The following is a 24,913-nucleotide window of genomic DNA, read 5'->3' as shown; positions in this document are numbered from 1 at the left end:
CCGGAGCTGCTTATGTCTGATTTGCGTCATCAGCAAACATCTGTTAAGGGCTCTGACTACTGTGAACAAACTCAATAGAAAGACTGTTAGCGAGGATTTACAGTACACAAATTTACTTTATTTTAGGCATGCTTTGATCCTTGCGTGATTTTTACGAGTCTGCCACGTGTTTGTGCGGTGACTTGACATGGGCACAATTAGGGCCCTGGTGCAGGGTATACCCTACCCCGTGGTTGGGTAAGAACTACAACCATACTTGACGTTTAGAGCACCCCTCACATCCAGGGCCCCCGCGGAACTCCACCTGCTGCTCTATTGGCAGCCATAGCATTGTTCCATATGAGCGGTAGCACTCACAATCCTAAGGAATTCCAAAGAGTGACATTATAGTTAAATCTGAATTTCGCCCAAATGTGTCTCGGCCGAGCCCTCAATTTACGACCTGAATAAATAACAAGTCCAGCTGACATGCCATCACTCTGTCACTGCTACTAGACAGGGATGTCCTTTTGACAACGGTGCCTTTGTCTGGGAGTCTTATTTTCCATCTAGTGCCCCTAAGTACACAACAAAATTCACCCTGGTTTTGCACCCCAGGGCATGGGGTGCTTTCACTCTGTTAACCGCATTTGTGTGGAGACTGCCCCTGCGCATCCGTGAATATGACAGCGCCTTCCATGAGACGGGTGAAGGGCTTGGGTGTCACCAGGGCTTTAAGTGGGATAAAAAAAATGCTGGGGTCCCTCAAAGGGGGGTGCCCAATGTGCCTTAAAAACACCTAAGCTAAAAATCTGTGCTTAACATCGTGTGCCACCGACTGGTATTTTGCTGCTTCTGTTATTGCATCCACATATATAGTACAACAAGAGACATTACACTTACAAGAAGCCAGGAATATTGGCTTTGTCAAGAGTTGTTAGCTGTATAAGCAACAACTATGGCTTTGTTGCATATAATATGAAAATCCTCAGTTGTGAAATTACGAGACAGTGAAGAACTTTAACAAGTCTGTTTGAAGTTACATCAAAATCAGTGAAGAGTGGTACTGCTGCAGAGCTGAGATATTTTTTTTCACTATTATGGTGGGGAAAAAAGGGAGAGCCCGATAGGGACCCGTCTCAACAGCTGCTTTTCAGAACTGCCGGTGCCGAACACCGGCAGGACCCGGCCTACTTAAAGCCCTGGGTGTCACCATTTCAGGATTCGTACCCTGCCTGTTTTGCACTCTGTGGCTCCAGTCTGCAAATGTCTCTGTTTGTTTTTTACATATATCTTTCCCATAAGCTTATGCTTCTCACCATCTCCTATGCCCACTTTTCTCTCATCCTTGTAGAGAGACTGGGTCCCAACAGCAGTGTTGGGAGGCACACTATGGGAGCGAGAGGTGCCCGCTTTCCAGAAGAGAATCTTGCACCGGTTATGGATCCAGCACAGCTAGCCATGCTTTTCTATTCTCTGCCCCAAAGTTCAGTCACTACGAGCCCTTCCACCTCCTGCCTTAACTGGAGGATCACTGGTTATGAGTGTCGGGGAGATGAGTGTGTGTTGCTGAAGCCGCTGCAGTAGCCTGCCAGGCCAAACTAGAGATCACCAAGCCAGGTTGTAGCAGCATGAGGCTGACGTATGGCACTGGTGCAGCAGGTGCAGTGCACCAGGGCCCAGAGCCCTGAGGGTCCCATTGAACTCTGTAGATTGCTGAATGTACGTATATCAAACAGCAGTAAGAAGGACCATTTTCCTTGCTTGCCCCAGGGCCCTTGGCACCTTAGCTACGCTATTGTTTGATGACCTACTCCATGGTAACTGAGTAACACTTGTTGGAATAGAAACACACAGGGTTTAGTTGTTTTACACAAGACCGGGGACAGCAGAATGGAGCTCGCCTTTGGATATGACATAACACTCCAGATGAGTACTCCAAACATTGACTCAAAATGCTAGATATAGCTTCCGGAAATAGACATGATGTGCCAGACATGCTCCATAGAACAGGATACAAAGGTTCATGTGAAAGCTCCATGACACACCACTTCAGTGCAGATCTCACCAACTATGTGTACACTGCACATTCGTAATACAACATATTTATTGCTGGCTATATCTCTTTACGCGCAGCACAATGTTCCTTGCACCACCAATGCCCGTATTGTACATATTGTCTGTGTGAGGGAAGCTTGTTTTGTTGCTGTGTATCTGCATCTACAATACAGGAGTTTAGGAAACCCACACTGCTGTACTCCATTTTTTTTTACTTTATTTATCATTTTCAGAAAAAAAGAAAAACATATCATATGCTATTCGCTGTCTGTATGCAATATGATCATGCACTATAGCTGATCATGATGCACCTGTTCTATGGGTTCTTTTCCCTCCGGCTTCCCATGCAGTACCCGTGCTTTGTGTGTTACTGAAGCTTGCTCTGAAGTGGCCCAATGCTTGTGGAAAGTGTGGTAATCTTCTAGACTAACTTTCCCCAAGTGCAGGCAATCTTTTCCCTGGCATTTGTCTTCCACAGACAGTTCTAGGTGGTTACCAAATAGGCAAAGTAGGCACTGGCCTATGGGCCCCACTCCTGTTAGGGGCCCCACGACAACGGATTAAAATAATATTGATTTGATCTTTAAAGAAAATTACAAGTAATATTTCCAAAAGATAGAAAAAAAGGAATCAACTCAAAGAAACGAAACTGTTACTTTAAAGACTTTATAGAGAAAATACTGTATTTATGTAATATGCTTATTAACAACTTAAAGTACATAAACCAGAGACATCAAATTCATTCATATAACAGTTTGTTTCTTAAAAGCTCATCTTCTGGCTTGCTGTCGTTTGTAAAAAATAAAATTGGGTGCATTGGGTATTCGGAATCAGAATAATTTATTGTACAGTTAATTAAAACTCACAATGTTAAAAACTTTCATCATTAAAATTATTTTCAACCTTGTATTGTACTTTAGTTTTTTAAATAAAAAGAAGAAAATATTTTACACTCAATAAAGGTCGTATCAGTCATGATTACGTTATCTGTGTAGTCCTTTTATAGGGTGATAAAGTGCTTGTGCTTCAGTGCAGTTATAGCTAGGCAAGATTGTTGACAGGCTGTCATTGGGTATCAGGAGATAATTGCGATGGGGGACAAACATTTCGACTGCCTAGGGGCCTCCACAGGGTTTTATTGAGCACTGTCCACAGAGACTGAATTACCCTCTGCATGTTGGCTGCACTAAATTCACACCAAGTACACAGGGAGTTAATCATTGCAAGGTGTCGACCGACCAACACAAAATCAATCATATTTCAGCATAGGTAGTTTACAGGCTACCATTGTTGGAAAAAGACCAAGGAGAGCCTTTCACTGAGGTGGGTCTTCTTTTTTGTACATACCTCAATGAAACATCCCACACTCGAACCAACAACTACCATAACACAGACACACAAAACGTCCATTGCAAGGACTGGTATACAAAGGCATCACAGTGTCGACATACAATGTTCAACATTCAGCATCAAGTGTAGCTACAAAGATTATGAACAAATATTACTCCCATATTCCCAGAATAGTAGTAAATGTAATAATTCAACTGAAAGCATGGTGATAACTTATTTACTGAAATTAGATTCAGGTGTATTTACCCCAGAATTGAAACCCTCTCAAATGGACATCAAACACTGCCAAAATGCCCACAGGATTAGATTGGAAAAAAAAATCAAAGACACCTTCAAGTCTCACGTTGTGAATATTTATTATATATTTCATTTAAATATCGTAATCCTCAACAAGAAACAGCCAACGTGTTTTGTCGCCGAATTGCCGCTTCTTCAGAACAATTTCTTATCTACACTATAATTATTTGTTCAGGTCCGAATCAATCCATTTACACGTTTTTAGCCTCAATATAGTGTCTGAACTCTGTCCAAAATCTTTGGGTGAGGCTTGGGATGAGCAAGCGATCTGCTGCAATCATACCTGTAAAGACAACAAGCCAGGACTCTTTGATTTGCTGTGTATCTTGGCCAAAACTATAGCTAGAATTACAAATTTTATTTTTTAACGTAGGGAGTTTTAGCAGATGGTTCATTAGGTTTACTTTGGGGTCTAGACCTGTATTGAATTGTACTAATTCATCAGTCCCTCTAATCAGCCTTTGACGAGAAAAATAAATTGCAGTCGAGCTCCATCGTATGTGCAGGACTCCATCTCAGAATTTATTTGGCGTGATAGAATGGGAGTAAAAATCTCTTAGAATGCTGAAATGTAAAAACAGATAGGGTACATTCAAAGATACTTAGGGCCTGATTTAGATTTCAGCGGATGGGTGACTCTGTCAAAACGGTAACAGATATCCTATAAGCCAAAATATAATTCCCATAATATCCTGTGCGATTTATATTTTGGCGAATGGGATATCCATCACCATTGTGCCGGAATAAGCCATCTGCCGAAATCTAAATTAGGTCTTACTGATTAAGCCAAAATTCTTTCAGCATCTCATTTCCTACTTCATTTGGTTGGTTCATCATTCTCAGGCTTGTTGAGAGCCATAACAATCATCTTCCTGTTGGTTGTTTGCTTCCTGGAGCCCACTGACCATGGAAGATAGTACACGACAATATGAGTACCATTGGTCCCAGGAAATGTAGAAATGGTGGGTGCCACAAAGGCTGTGATCTGGCCATTTCAATATGTCTTCCACACTGAGGATCCTAGGAATACCCACCACATTAATTGTGGCAAACCTCCCGTCAGGTAATAGATGTCCCAATGTGTTTTATCTGCTCTGTCTCCACTTGTCAAATACTGACGTATATTAAACCCCAGGAAGCAGTAAAGAGCTTTATAATAGGGCCCGCTGGCTGTAGGGTGCATTTAGCCCAATCACCATCAGGACTGTCAACGAAGATACTTGTGTTTTGTCTCCTTGTTTATTTCTAGACTCCCACCAATGAGTCCTCATAGGCCAGGTCTGTGCCATTGTCAACTGGAGCATATAGCGGTTACTCCAGCTGTGCATGGGGTTTGGCAGAGTCTAAAGTGGCGGAGCCAAAGCTGTACTGGCAAGTAATACAACAGAAGAGGGGGTAGAACCAAATTACTATTTACTTTAACTTCAGTAGTACCTAGGATTGAGAATATCTTCCTCAAGTTCTACATTCGTAGAAACTGTCGAGCTTACCCCTTTCCCATCTGCCACCAGACTTAACTGGGCCTATGCAACAGGCTGAGTCAGACCGCAAAGGAATACCCTCAGGCACAGTGTGTTAGTTGTCCAGCTCCCGTTCAACTGGAAATGATTTGGTGATAAACTTACGAGAGGCAAGGTTTTTGTCTCCTGGGCTACTAGTTAATTTACTAATCTAGCCTAAAAAGTAATTATTCACAAGAAAGCTTCCTCGTGTCATAAAAAGCTGCGACCTTCAGACCAGGGACTTGCAGCTTTACCTCACGGAATGAAAGTATGCTCTGCTAGATTGAAACTAATAACAGTTTTTACGTAAAATAGCTTTTTTTTTGCCTACCAAACTTTACTGGACAGCGCCATTAGCAAACTCTGATTAGTCACCATAAACTTTACAAGCTGTAATATATTCTGTATGGATGGACACAATCCAGTGGCGGCCGTAACTTTTTCTTGGGATGAGCAACATATGTACACATACACACTCACTTAATAATAATAATCCACATTTGTACAGCGCGGACAATCACCCGTAAGGGTCTCCAGGCGCTGGGGGCCAACGGGAAGATTAAGCAAGCTATTGCCCAGAGTCACATGGTGCTGGGCTAATCTGCGGCCGGTGCTGGGGATCGAACCATGATCCCCAGATTCCAGTGTCAGTCACCCTGGCCGCGGCACCACACCTCTCCCCTTAACTTAACACACATGTATTTACACCTGTGCACACAAACTCTCAGCACTCACTAGGAAATACACTAAGAAATACACATACGTTCATACATGCAGAGCCTACTCAGCACAAAGTGGGATGGGATCAGTTAGACATGGATAGGGGTTGGAGTTTGAAATGGACAATGGTCAAAGTGCATGATTTTAATGCCAAACTTTTTTCTTCCAAAGTTCTAGAATTCACTGTTTGTCTTAGTGAGATCTCATCTGATTTAATAGAACTAGTTCTTTTACATTAATTTCCAGAGAGATCGCTGAAATGTTGACCATTCAGAGTAAGCGAGTGAAAGTTCCACCATGTAGGTGGTTTGACAGAAAATGTTCTAGGGCACATCAGGAGCTAATGAAAGGGGTTAAAGCTTCCCCTAGGGAGCAAAACACGGTCTCCCTCTGCCTACGTAAAAACAATGTAGAGGTTAAAAGTTGTCAGAATGCCCTTTAAGACGATGCTTGGTCTCAGCTCCTCCAGGCTTTTGCCTTTCTAACAGCTCTGTATTCTGGGCAATTATCAATTGCCCATGTTTTTCTCAATCAGGCGAGGGCTCACTGTCTGGTTACATTTCTCTTAGGACCTCTGGAGCTGGGTCAAACATTAAGGTGCATGTACCATGAAAAGGTGCCATATTTTTCTCCTGAATCTACCTTACAGTTAATGGGGGCCTCGAACATCGTTTTTTCTCTTGAGGAGGTGCATGTGTCAATTTCTCAGCTGTCAAAGAACAAAGGGGCATATTATCAAGGGGGTTTATCTCCGCTTTTTTGGCTTTAAAAGCCAAGAAAGCGGAGAAAAAATTATCTCCCTATTATCTAGCTGTTGCTAACACCAGTTAGCGACAGCTAGTAGGAGATAGCGACCATCTTGGGCCCCACTTTGCATGTCAGAGAAATTTATCACTAATGACATGTAAAGTGGGCGTGCCAAGATGTCAGCAACTGGAAACAGTCGCTAACATCGCTATCTCCTATTACAAACCTTTGGAGATATTCGCGCTAAGCGCGAATATCTCCAAAAGCTAACACCTGCCCTGAGCAGTTCTTAGCCATGTTATCCAATGGGAGGTGGATAACATGGCTAAGAGCATTGGCTCGGTAATGCATGAATATCGCTGACTTTTCAGCGATATTCATGCATTGCAGCCGATTTTTATTGCATTTGCGATAAACCTTGGTAATACCAAGGTTTATCTGCGATAAAAATCGCCGCAGGTCGGCGATACATTTTTGTCTCTAACCAAGCAATAGCGATAATTATCGCTATTGCTTGGTAATATGCCCCAAAGCTCTGTGCCCGGATGGATCCGGGCTGACCTATTTGCTAAAAGAAAAGTGAACTGGTTTTATATCAGTGTCCCACACAGTTTCCACCTACTGGAAGCAAGAACATGTGTGCATTAAATACATTGGAATTGGGAATTCTGCCTAGTAAATCCAGGTTTCATATTTATTTCCGAATACATGTAGTTTAGCTCGTAATAGGAGTTAATATGTGCAGAGAAAGTGGCCGGGATTATTAAATCCAGCCATCCGATATTTCCAAACATCCTTCCTCCTAACTCATAATCAGGTAAGAGCATTTTATTTCCCTGGCAATACATATTAAAGTCTGAAAATAAAAGTCAGAACAGCCTTTTTTCTCAATAGAAAAAATGAAGTTAGACTCAAGCATTTCCTGAGTTTTGGGGTTCTGACGGGATTCTTTCATCAGGGCACTCATTTTCAGGAAATGCCCTCTCCTTCGGCCATACTTCTAACATAAAAGCGAGTACAAGTTGTCAATGAGCGCGACACGACAGTATGAACACACCCGAGCAGACCAGATCAGAATCAATAGAAAGATCTACTATTTGTTCATTGAGACTGCAAAGTAAAACCAAATGTGCAAGTGGTCCCCACACATTAACCAACATATCTGTGAGGTTCACCATGCTCGGTGATCTCCAGGACAGATGATAGCTGCAGTGCACATATAGTCAAACATGTAAATCTCCAGTGGGCTACATTTACAGTAATAAGGAGGCATGACCAATATCCCCAGTCATTTATCTCGGCTGCTTGTAATCAGTCCCGTATCCAGCGCAATGAAATTCGCTTTATTTATTTATATGTTTACTTACCTGCATTTGGCCGTATTCCGTAGTATACTCCCCACCCTGACCCTCCCCCACCGAATGTCACCGCCCGGCAGCACTCCCACCACCGACCGCTACTGTCTCTCACCTGTCACTCTGAGGATTGTTTAGAACTTTGGGTAACAGAACTACAGCCTCTAGACAGGGTATTCAATGTCTGGCTCCCTTGTCACTCCAGGCTGCACTCTAAAGAGACCTGCTCAACCATTTATAATGCTTAACGCAGCATGCCTGCTTTCGATCTATCATTTCTCTTTCTTCAGTATAGGCGTAAGTGCTGCAACCCTAGACAAGAAAAGCAGCCAACAACAATGCGAAAGAAAGAATGCTTGAATTCATCTCAGTAATGGTGATTGTTCAGGTTGAATTCCGAGATTTTATTTTCATCTACTTTCCTCCTCTGGCAATAGACCTGCTCAGTGAGGGACAGCTGTTGCCCTGCGTAACAGTGAGCATGGGACCCACGTCTGGGCATATCCATTTCACAACAAGCAACAAGGTGATGAAATGAATTTCTGAATTTATCACAGGCAAGACACTGTCAAACAGAGCAATGGCACCGCTCTAGCAATAAGGCATGACGCCAACAGACTTCACGATGCTGTAATTTGGCACTCTTGCAACCATGCACTTCCTGGCGGTGGTGTGACACTGAAACCAGGCTACACCCGACTTAATAGCCCCAGTCAGGCTGATACCAGTTTTGGAATGCTTTTTTCCAGTTCAGGAAGGAGCTGGCCTGGCAATTCAGGCTGGACTGTTCCTATTGGTACAGGGTAAAGACTGATTTGAATATGGCTGGGTCCAAACTGAGGAAGCCTAGTGGGCAAAAGAACAATGGAGTGGAATGCTCCCTGAGTGATTGACAGTGGTTAGACAAATTACAGGCATTCCTCATGCCATCTTTTGTGCATTTCGTGTTGTGTGCTAGCCCTCTGCTAAGCTGCCATCTGCTAATGCACATCCATATGTCGTCATGGGATCCAAGCATTAGATCGAATTAATGACAATGCAATACATTCTGTAGGAATAAAGCACACCTTTGCAAAAAGAAAAGTTCACATTTTTATGGATGGCTTGTGTATAGTTTATACAAAGTATGTAAGCAGATCACTAACCAAGCACAGCACTTGAGTCTTGGTGGTGATAGATATAACCGAGGCAACCTGCTGCGGTATATTCCTGTTTCTGAAATGTACCTGCAGAAAATACAATACTTTAAAACATTTTCTGCAGTACAATGAGTGGAGGTATGCACTGGAGTCTCATTTTTATGGCACATAATGGAAAATGTGTGAACCAGACACAGAAACACAACTTAGAGCTGCATAGAATGGCAGAATTACTTAGATGATGGTATGTAGAGGTGATTGGGAGCTCAGAGCAGCTAGGCTTCTAGCTCACAAGCACCAGGGTGTGAGGGGCCTTTAAAACCGCAATTGTTTCTTGCGTCGGGAGAGCAGGCTGTAACAGGAAGGAAAGACAGGCACCAGCCTGTAGGGGGTAGGATGACAAAAAAAGAGATGCCAGCAAGTACCGTGCTTTGTTCCCTTTTATTGCCACCTTGCTTAAATTATTGCAGGATCTTTATTGCTTCCTTGTGCTTTTGCGGTTGGCTCTTTAATCGCTTCTGTTGTCTTGCCTTCGGCAGACTTCCCAACCCCAAGAAAATTCAAAGAGAAATTGCACTTGCGACTACTCTAGTGAAAATGAATGGGGAAGATTACATTTTCCACACACTGTCAACGTTTGCCTTTTTTTCGAAGAAACCAAGATAGTGCAAGAGTGCCCCTTTTTATCATGGTCACCCCCACTTTTTGCCACTGGTACTGATGGTTTTCGACTGATGTGAACTGAGTCCCTGCTAGCCAGGCCCAGTGCCAGTGCTCTTTCCCTAAAAGCACGGTAAAGGGGTCTAATTGTAACACAACTGACACACACTTTAGCAGCCCTCAAGTCCCTAGTAAATGTTACCCCTGGTACCTAGGACATGGGTACCTAAGAGGGTCCCAACGGGCTGCAGCATGTATTATGAAACCCTAAGAGACCCCCCCACCCATACAAATTGCATACAAGCTGCCATTGCAGGCTGCGTTGAATGCTGCCAACTACGTTTTGAAAACACGACATGGCACACTCACTGTGCGGCATGCCAAAGTCACTGCACATAATATATGTAAGTCACCCTTACAGTAGGCCTTGTAGCCCTACTGCAGGGTGGATTATATTACATGTGAGGGCATATCTGCATGAGCAGCTATGCCCCTTTGCTGTCTAGTTCAATTAGAGATTAAATTAAAAGATGGAACAAGTGAACATGAAAGCCATCTTAAGTATATGTACTGGCCACTGGTTATTACTTTTTCCACAGCTACATGATGACTTTACTGAAACCTATGTTGTTTGATATCAAACACCTTGTACTGTTGGCTGTACTAGATTTACTATGGCATGCACCCAGAGGGCACCTTAGAGGTGCCTCCTGAAAAACCTTCCAGTATCTAGTCTGCTGGCTGACTGGTATCCTCCGGCCTGCCACCAGAGACAGGTTTTTGACCCCCTGCAAGTGAGAGCCTATACTCTCTGAGGCCAGAAACAATGCCTGCTCCAGATGAAGGTGTTTGCGTCACCTCTAGCAGGATGACTAGTGATTTACCATATCAAGATCAGGGGCTGCAAAGCCCCTGCTACCTTTGATATGCAACCCCAGCTTCCCCCAGATCTCAGAGATGACACCCCCCTGCCCTGAAGCTCATTTGGCACCAGGGCAGGCAGGAAATTAATAATGCATATAGGAGTATTTCACCACCAGGCTAGTCACACTAATATGGTGGGCTGATGTGCTCCAGATGTATTTCACCACCTTGTTTTTGGTGGAATTATGAACTCTGGAACAAGGTTATGCCCACTCCTTACAGGAAGTAGTCATATAAGGGGTGTAGTGACCCCAAGGGTAAGTAATCCCGTTGGCTACTAGCTTCCACTCCCCTTAACAACCCTAAAGTTAGTACTTAGGTGCCCCCCAGATACCAGGAACTTGGATTCATCAGTCTGAAGAAGAAGAAGGACAAAGAAGAGCTGAAGACGTGGGAACTGTGGACCAGTATCAACTTTGGCTGGTTCACAGCTGCTGCTCTCCCAACAATCACTGACACTGACTCATCTAGAAGTGGAACAGCCTCCCCAAACCCTTGAAGGTCTACCCAGCACTTCTACGACCCAGACAAATCTCCCTTGGAGTGGAGAAGTCACTCCCTGCGTCAGCAGGCACCGACTGCAGCTGCCCAATACATCATTCTGTTGACCCCCTGACCCACCCAGGGAGCAACACCCAAGCAAGATGTCTCTGTGCTCCAGGAGGGCAGATCCATCTATTCGCCAAGTTTCAAGACCCCAGGACCCCCGGGAGCCGCCCTGCACCAATACCAGAGGCAGTGCAAGGCTTGTTTATGGTCAGTCAGAACACCACCAAGTCTGACACTAACAAGAACATCAAGAGCTTTTGAGAGAGGCCAGCGCTATACTGAGAGTGGCCCTGCTGTGTTTCTTTCCCCTCTTGTGCAGGAACACAGAGAACTTTGAGAGCCTCTGACTCACCGGAGAAACCACCTCTGCTCCAAGCTCTCCAGCCCAAGTCTGAGGCAACTGACAGTATCTCTGTGGTCCTGAGACACTCAAGAGCCAAGCCCCCTCCTTGGATGCTGCCTGACTGGTCCCCCAGTCCACCTTGCACCCTTTTCTTACAGTTACTTTTCCCAATTGACTTTTGCGTGAAGCGTTCAAGGCTACCACCGCTGAAAGCATATCAGCACCCGGACATCCCAGGTCAGGTATACTAGAACTCCTGGTGCTTTTATGGACCTAGGCCCCATTTACCTTAAGTCCAGAAGAACAGTCTGGTAAGTCGTCTTTAAGTGTATCTATGGAGTGAATGTTTCTCCTGTAGGATAACATTACCGAGTTTGAGGCTCATGCCTCAAACTTGACAGCTGTCATTTTCTACTGTTTCTACTGTAAAATTTGATAACGACTAAAGTACTTACCTGATTCCAATATTCTTGGTATTTCTTTTTGAGTGTGTGCCTCATCTCTTGACTCTGTGTTTAAAAATGCTTAACACTACCCTCTGATAAGCCTAAACTGCTAGCCCACACTACCACAAAAGAGAGCATTTGGGATTATTAGTTGTAGGCCAGTAAGCCAATAGGGGTTATCTGGACCTTCTCCATAGTGTACCTCATTTTGGTACACTAGATTAAAAAAACAGCTTCCTACAAAGAGCAAACTCGGATAACTACAATTTGGTCACAAGCAATACTAATCATATCTGAGGTTATCCATCCTAAAACCATGCATAACGTATGCTTCCCATGTGTTCCCTAATTTGGAATCTGCTTCTGTTTTGCTTCAGTTTGTTCTTCTCTTAGTTTACCACAAACTTGTTTCACCCACACATCTTTATTAGACTGTGTATTCTCTTCATCAATGGTTTTGCACCACCTCAACCTATGACAATAAGGATGTAACGATGGGGTAAGTAATTATGGACTCCAGGACACCCTGCTTAGTAACATATATAAATATAATGTGGTGCAAGACTCGCTTTCTGCAAAAGTACCTTATCTTCTTGGACGTGATTTGCAAAAAATAAATTGCTATCCCTAACTTATGGGATGCTGAGTTGGTCAAAGGACCCTCAACGACGCTGAGTGGCATGCTTTTTCACAGGGTCTGCGTCTACCATGGTAGGATCCTACCATCCATGGTGGGCTACTACTAGTGACCTCTTAGGAATGTGTGGCCAAGGGTGTGCCCTACATATGACTGGAGTCCTTCAGCTTCTGCTCTGCCCATGGAGGGTACGAAGTGGGCAGAAACTCTTAATAAAAGAATTGCCACTGCAGGATCAAGGAAATGTAAATTGTGCAGGGTTAGGTGAAGTCCATGTTTATTCACACCTCCCTGTCACAAGATTAAAAACAAGAGAGTTTATTATGACCTACATGAGGTGCACGAGAGTTTATTATGACCTACATGAGGTGCTCGAAAAATATATGTCCTACAAGAGTTGCATACTCCGTCAGAGTTACATCCCCCAACTGATATTAGAAGTCAGTCCGAACATATCCTGTACCACACCGCAACCCCTAATTCTCTCCTGACAGTCTAGAAATTCAAACAAACTACCAAGAACTAAGGTAGTAGGACTCGTCCTCAAACCAGGGCTGGCTTTAGGGTGGTGCGTCCAGTGCAGCTGCACCTGGTGAAGAGCTCGGGGGAGGTAGGGTGCTGTGTTTTCAAATATTTTATGGTCTTAAAAGCACCTACTACAGAGTTTCCTGTGTGTCCTGTTGTTTTCAGGAAACAATAAAAATGCTAAGATATTCTGTTGATTAATTTTCCTGCTAAAGAGAGCTTGGAGTTTGTCTATTAACTGTTTTGACTCATCACAAAGTAGTGCGGATAGATGATGTCCCTGCTTCTAAGAACGTCTAGCATGCAGATCACAGAACTGTATTTTATATGGATACCTCAGTGGGTTACTACTTTTGTCACGGAGATCCTTTTGTTACTTGCAGTTCATAAGCTACATTCCTAATATAGCACAGTGACCTATGAACTGTCATCAAAGAGCTGCATACAAACTGCATGGTGTAGGTTAGAACATCATGTTTTTTCCCCAGTCTTTCATTATGCTAATATTACAAAAAAAGGGTGTTTGGATAGCAATAAATTCATATTATGTGAGAGAGGGGCTATGAAGAAATGAACGACACAGTTGGAGGGTGATACTGATTAAATCCATTGAGGAAGTCATTAGGGGGCGGGACTTTACGTGGGGTGAAAAAACTAGGGGATCTCTCAAAGGGGCGTAACGGATGTAATTAATGGCATGGCTTAAAGACACTTAAGCTAAAAATCTGTGCTTAGCATAGTGTGCCACCGACTGGTATTTTGCTGCTTCTGCCATTGCATCCTGATGTATAATAAAAGTAACATTACACAGACATAAAAAAGAACCAGGACTATTGGCTTTATCAATGGTTGTTATTTGCATAAGATATATAAGCAAAAACCATGACTTCGTTGTATATAACATTGAGAATGTTTCAGTTTTGAAATGTTGAGACAGTGAAAGGACTACAACAAGTCACTTGGAAGTTGCATCAAAGGCAGTGAAGGGTGGTATTACTGCAGAATTAAGATGCATTTTTTTCATCCTGAGGGGGAGGGCAAAAATGGAGCGCCCGATGGGAACCCGTCTCACCACCTGCTTTTGAAAACTGCCGGAGCTGAGCACCTACAGGACCTGGCCCACTTAAAGCCCTGGGAGTGGGGGTCAGGGCAAAAAGTTTATCGCACTGGACGCCATCAGCGCTAAAGCAGGCCCTACCTGAAACCACAAGTTGGCTCATGCAGCCCCTTACCATCATCCGAGATTCACATTCACTTGAGAGATTTGACATCTGATTTCTAATATTTTCATGAAGGAATTTAACTGTGAGATTGTTGTTATTGGGAATAATAACAAAAAGAATCAACATAAAAACGCTTAAAATAGTTTTTCAAGTTTACACTCAGTAGGTGCTAGAAGGGTTTTCTAATTGCAGATAATGCCTGTTCTGTTTGAGCGAAAGACTGTCTTTTTCTGGCAGGATGAGTAAAATTGTAAAACTTTCTCGTCATATTTTTCAATTATTAGTAAAATGCTAAATGTATGTACCTTTTATATATACTTAGAAATGCATATGTACATATAATAATAAAGACACAAATGCATACAACTCTAATAAAATAACAGACCAACACACAAACACACGCGGGCATACACACACACACACACACATAAAGATGTGCACCTATGCACAAAGTAAGAGAAGAACCTCTCCAAAATCCAGTAAATTGAGTGAAATGATTTGAACATCATGTGGGATAAATGGTATATTATTTCCTATGTTTTACCACGTGTTTCCCGCCAAAATTAAAAATCAGAAATCAAGTGGAGTTTTTCACCCATCCATATTCAACAAATAGATAAACTGTGATTTTGATGGCGTGCCTTTTAGAGAAAAGCGACATGGAATATTTCAACTAACTGTTCAACGTTGCCTTTCATTGCCCAATTTTTACTTGCTTAGTTAAGTGCTCTTTAGAAAGCTTGTGGTTTTCATGCAGTAAACAACTCCGTGGAACAAGCACAGGTTGTCTGTTGTGTCGCTGTTGTGCCTGAAAATTACTTCGGTCAGACTACGTGTCTACGTCGTGTTTTGGTACAAGCTGCACCGCACACAGAGCATGGTGTGAACGTGCCACGGCTTTCAAAGCGCTCGGTGAAGCCCCTAAGAAGCATACACTGGCTCGCGAGCGTGTTTACAGTACGACTTGTTGATGCTGTGGTATCTTTCGGCCTACGCTGTGCGTGCTCTTCCTGATCATTGCTGACGACTGCTATTCTGCCAAGTCCTCATTTATCCTATTTTACTAATTAAATCGTATTAACCTTTGGCTTGGAAACCTAGACATGGCAATTTCACAACCAGCAAAGTCCTGTGGTTAGAGTCTTTAACTTTATAAGACACTGAAGGGACCGAACACGACGCTGGCACGGTTAAAAAGAGCTACAAAAATGAAATTAAAAAAAGAAATTAAAATACACGAAACAGACAAACTGTTACACAGCATGCGGGAGGTGGGTGGTGGAGGGAGAGAGTACAGTCCAGCCACAACAAAGCATTTCCTCTCAGCAACGCTTTCATGCCAGCTCCGGCCACACGAGGTTTAAAAAAAACACAGAAAAAACGTATAACGGAGAAATTACTTGTTTTTCAAAAGCGGTTGGCACCAGTCTTCTTAACTCTGAAAGGCTGTTGTTGATGCGGTCTCTGCGCCTTTTTTCGATTATCTGTGGAGAGAACAAGCACACAGGAAAGCCTGTCAGGACACAGACAGGAATTCTTAACAGTATTAATTGTCTGTTGTGGTTATTGGTGGGAGTGTGTCTTGCTTGAGTAACTTACACCTCGCCTTTTCTTCCTCGCCATGATCTGAGAGGTGCTAGTTGGGGAGTTGGAGCGCACTGCAGAGCTGCTGCTTTGCCTGTGAAATAGGAAAGAGAGTGGTGTCAGGTGTGCAACCATGACGTATTCCAATCAATGACGCTACAGAAGAGGCCATTGGACATGGTGGTGGTGATGACATCTCTTTTACAATACCACCTCAGTGTTCATCTGACACTGCAGACCGCTTTAACCAAGTAAACTGACCATTCACACACAAATCCCACCAAATAATGCAGATCCGCGCCATTACACAAAACAGTTGTGTACTGCGTATCTGGTTTCAAAAGATCGTTTCAGTTCAAAATCGCACCACAAGCCCCAGAGAGTACACTACAAAACAAGACATGCCAGGCGGAGTGCAACCAACAAGCAGAGCTCGACAAAGACAAATCACAGAGCATCACAATAAATTCGCAATCAGTTGGGATTTCCATGTCCCCTCAAGAGTGACTGTGTGAGCTCTACGACAAATGCCTGCTCACTAATGGAAAATAACTTTGCCTTAATGTCAGGGCACTGGATATGTGCTGCAGTGGGGGGCCAAATTATGTGGCAAAGATGATGAGATTATGCTGCAGGAAAAGGTCAATCATACCACATAATGGGGCACATTCTGTGGCTGTAATATTTCACTATTTTGTCGTTTTAACACATATTATTTTTTTCTGGGCAAAAGTTACACCGCATTGGTATCAATTTAACACCTGAATAGTGCATTCCACATTTGGGAAGTGACCTGTTAACCTTTGCAGAGGGACCGCTACTGGGTGCCATCAAATGTGGCATTTTTAGTAACTTTAGATCCGTTTTGGGGAAGAAAGTATTTTTGGTTGAAATCTGCAAATTATACAGCAAATGGAGGATTCTGTGGCAAGTGCAATAGATTCAAAACTATGCATTAAACGCTGCAGTAGCAGAATCACACAACTCCAGTCGCCAACCTAATGCAGTAGGTATTTGTTTTGTTCAAAGCAGGGGATTTGTACACACTTCCTTGTTGGGAGATCACTATAATGACCATCCAGTTCGAACGAATTCTTGAGTTAGAATATCACCCCTAATCTTTACCAGTTTGCATCAGGCCTATCTACTGCCCAAGTGAAGGCCGCTATGAGGTTCTTGCCTAAAAAGATAAGCACTAGCAAAGCTAACATGTCTGACATTCGCTTTAGGCCTTTTGCATTTGTCATCATTTGTTTTGGTTTTCATGCTTTTTGGAAATCGTTATAGTTGCGGCAGCTGCTGGTCTCTCGCAATTTAAGAAAAATAAAAACATTAGCCAACATTTTTTTTCCTATAAAAATGCAAGCATCGCCTCCGTAGTCCCAGGTACTTGAGGAACCTACTTTGGATGTGGATCTTCTTCTTCTGAAAGTGCAGAAACTGTCACTGGCAGGGAAGTTGTCAAATGGCTGAAATGAGCTGAACCACTGTCCCTTGCTAAATGCGATAACGGAAGGAATAAAAATGTGACTGACAACAACAGACTAATCGATGAAGAGGGATGCCTGACAATCTCGATAAGTAGGTCTATTAGATATAAGTAATTTTAGTAAAATCAATAGGTCTTGGCTAACACCAGACATAAAAAGCTGGGATTTCCTTGCTTTGTTTAGAAGATCTCCACTTTGGTAGAGATTGTCGATGGATTCTGCCTTTCCTTTCAATAACAGAAAAATCTATGTGTAAAGTATGTTACTTGCTATATCATATAATAGTTGGTGTTGCATGTATCATATCCCCAAAAAATGAGGAGAGTGAAGCAACACCACTAAGACTGCCTACGCATCAGTCAGGAGGTTACTGAGGCCTTCGTTTTCCCAAAGAGGATCCTCTGTTTTGACAGAGACTATGGGTCACTCTGGAATTAGTGGTCTAATGATTGGCACTTGAAGAGAACCCTTCATTAGATACGCAACATAAAATCCCATGGATCAATAAAGTGCGCTCATTGATGATGATACTCGGCTTGGAAGAACAATACAAAGATACATAGATGTCCCAGCCAATATCAAAAGAGCTGATAAAAGAAATTTGTGATGGAAAAGGAAATTACCAATCCCAAACTTGGCTCCCTAACCGCAACTTTCCTGGATTTTGAATGTACTGACTTTTTGAATATTTATTTAACTTTATTTTATCACAAATCCTGCTGCTAGGAAGCTTTATGTAAAAAAATGTAGATGCACCATTCTTTCTATTAATAGTTTTTGATCTGAATGTGATAAATCCCTACTTGTCCAGTGAACTGGTGGCCCACTTACTATTCTTCTGTACTGCTTTTGCTACACCTAGGAGGTGGTGAACAACCTCGATTTGTCAATTCCAAGGGGTTACACAACATGCAGTGGCCCTAAGGATATTCAGGAACAGATACCAGCGAAGCACTTGTATGCTGTCTGGCTAAGTTGCTCCTTTGTATTTGGAACACAAGGAGGTAGTTTATTGACATGCTGGATACATATGAACCAGTTCTTGAAATGGGAAAATAGAAGTCCGGGTACTCTATACCAGAGTATCTGCTTGTTTCTGAGAAGTGCTGGTACTCTCCAATTAAATGTATTATGTCACACTCGAGAAGTGCCTGTACTCTCCCTCTCAAATTAAAAAAGAGCTGGTACTCCATACCGGACAGTACCGGCCCATTTAAAGCACTGATATGATCAGAGAAAATTGGTAGCAGTGGTATGGAGATATTCAGCACCTCCCAAAAACACACACAGGGTAAGTACAAACAACTTCATTGAAAAGTGTGCTCCGCAGGCTAAATACTAGGCCACTATAACAGCGTATAATATGTATGGAAAGAGAAACTCCTTCACATAACAATATTATGCAGATGCGCCCAGAGCACTACAAGTCCTTGTGAAAGTCTGCTTCTGAGAACAGGTCTGTTTTTATTGATGAAAGTCCAATGATCCAATATTGCTTGCATTTACTATGTATTGGAAGACAGTCAACACGTGTTTTGTCTTAAACTACTTTTTCAAGGTATAATATGTCAAATAAGCTGGATAGTCCGACACTCTTCAAGGGACCGGTAAGGTCAATCGGAATCTCAATTCTGCAGTGAGCTGTCTCACTTCTAGTACCAGCTATCAGGTTATGATAAGCCAATCTACTTCAACCGCAACGCTTTAGTGTCTGCACAAGCATGTACCAGTCACTTGAAGAGTTTCAGCCTATCCAGCTCGTTTTACATATCAAGCCTTGAAAAAGGCATCTAAGACGAAACACGTGTCAGCTGTCTTCCAATGTGTAGTAAATGCAAGCCATATTGGGTCGATGGACTTTCATCATTAAAACCAGGCCTGCTCTCAGAAGCAGACCGTCACAAGAACTTGTAGTGCTCTGGGCGTATCTGTATAATGCTGGCTACATAGGAATTTTAATTATATGCAATCTTTGGATACTTTTTATTATGTTTATTATACTTAGGAGAGGAACTGCTTTAACCTTTGTATAGATTGTTTTATCATATTTTAAAATCTTAATTATGTGTTTGATCAACTGCATTGAATCGATTATGTTTTTTGTGTGATGATAAAACTTACAAATCGTGTTTTTTTTAAATTGATTGATTTGTCTTTTATGGGTTTGATTAAACGAAATAAAGTCTTTATGAAAGGCAATCGACAACTATTGTAGTGCAACTCATTGCAAAAATAATATCACTAACATGCTTCTGCAGCATTTCAGGGGCTTGCATTGACTGCCAGTATATATATTCTTTATTGTCCGATTAATTGAAATCATTACAATAAAACAACAGTTCGTAAATCATTACAACAAAACAACAATTTGTGAATCAGAGCAATTTCTTACATTCCTTAAAGATAATAAGGAAGTATTAACATATCTTTATAACTGTTAGAAGTACATAAAATATCATAATAAGGTACTTTGTTCATAACCTTATAAAACAATACATTTCATTATTATTCACCTTACATAATAATAAATCAATTCATACAAATAATCTTTGAGTCCCCTATCTGTTTTTTTTTTAATCAGACCCTAAAAAGAAGCAGAGCATACAGTAACAAATGTTTGGTCCAGTTGTGCTCTTAATACTTAAAATATAAAGTGCATCCACGCTTCTTAAAATTTCCCCAAACCTCAGATTCTTTATAAAAAGTATCAAGTTACATTGCCAGTATAAAGAAAAACAATATAATTGGAATCATAGCTGCTTTCAATTCTTATTAAATGACCACAACGTCGTCCTGAGCCAGTTTTTTCTCAGCTATAAGAATAAATCTGACAAAGTTAACTGTTAAATTGATGATATGCCCTTGAAGGCACAGTATTATCACTTGGCGACATGTTCTCACCCCATGTTTGTTGAATATTGGTTTTAAAAGTGTTAATCTTTCTTGACACAATTTGGGGAAAATGCATACAATGTGCAATAATGTTTCATTAATAAAACCACATAATCTACACTTTCGTGATTTCCAAACTTGTACCCATCTCGGGGTACCATCTTTTGTTGGGTAGTGTCCAAACCTAAGCTTGAGGAATATATCCCTTACCGCCGGTTTCAAGCAAGAAGTTAGATAGAATTGGGGTTCAGTTTTATTGTATGCATTGATAACCGACCAAGCATGCTTTTTTTATAGTCTGCTCCTGATACCAATTTAGTTGATTGATTTAAAATATGTTTTAAAATGGTTTTATTTCTAATCATATTATCAAAAGGTTGGAGCTTAAAAGTATTCAAACTTTCTGTTCAGTATGACCTCCATGGTCTTGTATACTCCTTGTATACTCCTTCTTATTAATTTCTTGCCAACACATATATACAAGGGACTCCGGGTCCGATAAGTAAAGTGAAAGCTTGCATTGACTGGTTCATCAACTGCACATAATCTGTATGGTACCACATTGTATTGTATTGTATTGTATCAAGCATTTGTGTAGCGTAAAAAAACTGTCACCCTACGGGTATCCTGGCGCTTAGAACTTCAGAAGGTATTACAGTTGCACCGACCCGTCATTACAGTGGGGGAGCTAAATATCGCCCCTCGGGAATAGCCAGGTTTTCAGCAGCTTTCTAAAGCTGATTAGCGTGTGGGACTGTCTAATAGACTGGGGAAGATCATTCCAGAGTTGAGCCGCCACCACGCCAAAGACTCTACCGCCCATCCTGGCTCTCTTAAAACTGATGGTCTTTACCAGGTTTACATTGGAATTCAATGCATGGTTGCACATACTGTTTTTGAGCACTGAAATTTAGATTTTTGTGTCTCGCACGCAGTGCATGATGCATTAGGTAATTTCTACCTTTGTTATAACGTTTATAAAGTGTAATTTGCCTCCAAAAGGAACTTGCAGATATGAAAAATTTTAGAAAAAATGCAAAATAAATAAAAATTAAAAAACTGGCAGAGACAAAAGGCACAACCAGAGGTATGCATTAGCAGAAACCAGTGACAAAGTCAGAGGGGGCTTTTACCCTCACACGAGTTTCAGTGCCCTTCCAAGGTGCAGACGAGATCCAATCTGATCACGTTATGGGGAAAGACTCACCCCCAATTAATTGAAATTGTTAATAATAGTAAAAGTAAACCTTTCACAATCTTTGTACATTTTTAAGAGAGGTGTCATCAAATTCAAAGAGGCGAGGAAATTCCAACCAAAAGGTGGGGCGAAGAGAGCCAACATTCAAGTCACACATTTCCAAAAGTCCCGTTCAGAGGACATGTAACTGGGCAACTTTGCTAATAAATTTGACTGGACTATTCCTAAGGGTGTTTCTGTCATCAAGCAATTAATATTTTCAACCTGCTGACAACGAGAACATTAATCTCCGGCTTTTCCCCACATCTTTTCATATAAAGAGATTCCGATATTTCAGGTGCTGCTACTGGCCAACCAAATTGAACTTTTCATACATTTGGTTGGCCAAATAACACTTTTTTCAGAGTAGTCGTTATGAATTCTGCAGCACGCATGTAGTTGGGATATTAATTCAGTTTCTTTATTTGACTATTCATTCCACATCCACGATTAGCCTATAAGAAAGAATTTGGTGTTTTATGATTTTAAGAATTCAGTAATAAAGCTTCATAACATGTTGGCAATAACATTTGCCTCTTTAGAAGTAAACCTCAATTTCCTAGACAAACAAACCTAAAGTTGAAATTATAAATTCTTCCTACTCAGATAGTTGAATCAAAATACTTCAGATGTGTAAATTCCCATCTTTAAACAAACCAAGATATATGGTTCCAGCAAACAATGAAGGACCAGAAAGTGGGCAAAATCCCCCTCAAAGCCATGTCACATGGGCAGAAGTGACTGCTTACATGACAAAGCAACCTATGACCGCGAGACAGCTCCAAGCAATACTAGTAGTCTAAGTATGAAGTAAGTAATATTCTTTATATTGAAGCATGGATTGGTAGACAGTTTAGAGCGATCACAGGCTCAGCATGAAGAGGACTTTACTAAACACACACACTGATGGATCAGAAAAGCTGTAGTTTGTATACCAAGCAAAACACAACTCTTAATTTTTTATCAAGGTCTTCTCAGCTATCATTGCAGGACTGTAGCCGCAGGAAGTTTTCAAACACTCCGCTCCATAAAGCACAGGCTCCCAGAAGTCAGTCCAGAGGGTGGTCCTGCAACTGTACACAAACATATTTTTTCCTATAGGTATGTCTTGAAGAAATATTTAAGGTCTGTCCTTAAAGTAGTACGGGTCACAGGCCCTGTAAGCTGTGTTAACCAAATGCATTTGTGGTATTCAGTGACAGCATTGCTCAATTAGTTCCAGTGGCTTTCAGGTAATCATTTTTGAGGATCAGGGCTTATCTTTCATCCTCAGACTTTGACCTAGAGCAAGAGAAGAACGGCTGAAAAGGGAGAAAGAATACAGAAAACAAATGAAGGAAAAGAATGACCAGAGAAAAAAAACTGGGATAAAAAAGACACTGCACAGATTAGAAAAGGAGATAGGAAGTGCAGGGTGGTGGATGAAAGGCATGCAGCGGAAGCTCAATCTGGGCACAATGATTGTAAATTAATGGTGAGATGTTGGAACGCGAGAGAAAGTGGAGTGGTGTTTAGTACAAGCTTTAAACGGCAAGTCACAGACTTGAGTCACAGACTCGAAGCCCATGCACATCTAATATCTATAGGACATTATCTTTCAAAGAATAAGGAACCAAATGCACATCAGAGTGCTTCACCGCCCCGCCAAGGGGTGAGGGGTAGGGAAAGACTGTAAATAATGCAAAAAGAAAAGCTACTCCATCTACCACTCAGAAATCCTTTGGGCCTTGCAAAGAGTCAGAAATCAACTTATAAATGCAATCCAGAACAATACAATACAAGATGCAATTGTAATTATAGGTGTTAATACTCTAATAATGGCATGCACTGCCCCGTTGACATTCTTTTCTTTCTTTCAAACTGGTAAACTGAACTTTAAATTCATTTTAAGGTTATTTTGTGGGTTTGCTACACAGAAAACAATTTTTGACATCCTGGTATACAATCAGCTCGTAGCCTGTTCCAAAGATGTTTTACTTGCTCTTCAGCAAGGCACTAAACATGTTTGAGAAAATTGTGGGAAAACTAAAAAGATCCAAAATGATGTCATCATAAAAAGACGTTCCCCTCACAGATTTTTGAAAACACTGGGAAGTGCTACTAAAAATAATACCAAAAACTACACAAGAAAACCCGCACTTAATCTGTATTGCAGCCTCTGGCTAGAGATTGGTGGACAAGCCGCCAGTTTCATAAGGAGAGCCACGGCAGAGATAATGTATGGATCTGGCTTCACGCATAAGAGCCAATGCACAAGCCGATTCATCGACAGTAGCTACAAAACATATTGTCACTTTCTTCTTTGCATTTAATTAAAACTGCAAGTTCTGTGCAGCTAGAGGAAATGCGCCTTTCACATTTTGCTCCTGCCTATACTGTGTAACAGAAGGTCTTCTTTATTATGTAGGTCACTTCTTGCCTTTTTTCTTTTACCAAGCTGCATAATGCAGGCTGGGAGGCCAGTGCTTTGGTGTGTCTGCGGCACATACTTTGTCTTACCCCTAGATCCAAGCCAGAGCCATACTTTTGGCATGAATCACCCTCTCGCCTCCCTGGGCTTGCCCACCAGTATGCTCTGGCCAGTGCTTAATTTGTAAAAAAAACAAACATACATGCCAGGGCCCTGTCAGGGGGCCTCTTCCACTTGCACCGCCCATTGCTGCTCTCAGTTCTGCCAATTACAGTAACAACCAACTACTAACTGTCATATTCGTTATAAGTGTGACAATTCTATTACAGGCTGCCAATCCTATAAGAAAGGCTTTGGCAGCAGGTATTAGTCATTTTTTAGGTATATTGAATTAATAAACAACAGTTGTTGTGCTGGTCTCCAAATTAGACAATGACTGTAATAAGGGCCAGTGTTGGCAATTAAGTGCCAGTGCCTAGCACAAGAAACCACTGGCTCAAATTAATCACTGGGTCTGGCAGAGGTCTGGGGGAAACCTGAGTCATCACTTGCTTTTGAGGCCACATGCCATAATATCTCTGATATGTGAGGCTCATGGGCCCCTCATCACTTCTCAGGGACTCCATATTTTTGCTGCTGTTATATCCCACCCAGTGGTAGGCACTGGACAGGCTGGACTCATGGGTGTCGCAGCTCACATGCTACAAAGACCGGCTTTGATCAGCTTGCTAACATGCCAGGAAGCCTTTTCTGAGCAACTCTCACGCGGGCCTTTCTTCACCCCTTCCTATATATACCCTGCGCCCCTTCACTGATGATGTCCACAGTGGTGGCATCGCCTCTGGG

General features: G+C 42.0%; 1 protein-coding gene across 1 annotated transcript in view; it reads right to left on the bottom strand.

The window, feature by feature from the left end:
• The window catches only part of HEY2 (hes related family bHLH transcription factor with YRPW motif 2), a 70,553-nt gene that overhangs the window by 30,001 nt on the left and 15,639 nt on the right, over window positions 1-24,913 (bottom strand). Inside the window, exons 2-3 of the mRNA XM_086925327.1 lie at window positions 16,054-16,132; window positions 15,855-15,938 (exon numbers count right to left, since the gene is read on the bottom strand). Of these exons, the coding sequence (XP_086781453.1) occupies window positions 15,855-15,938; window positions 16,054-16,132 (163 nt within the window). The remainder of the gene's footprint in view (window positions 1-15,854; window positions 15,939-16,053; window positions 16,133-24,913) is intronic.

Source organism: Lissotriton vulgaris, chromosome 6, assembly GCF_964263255.1.
Source record: "Lissotriton vulgaris chromosome 6, aLisVul1.2, whole genome shotgun sequence".
NCBI lineage: Eukaryota > Metazoa > Chordata > Amphibia > Caudata > Salamandridae > Lissotriton > Lissotriton vulgaris.
The sequence above is the reverse complement of the archived record's forward strand: the minus strand, read 5'-3'. Positions and strand labels throughout refer to the sequence as shown.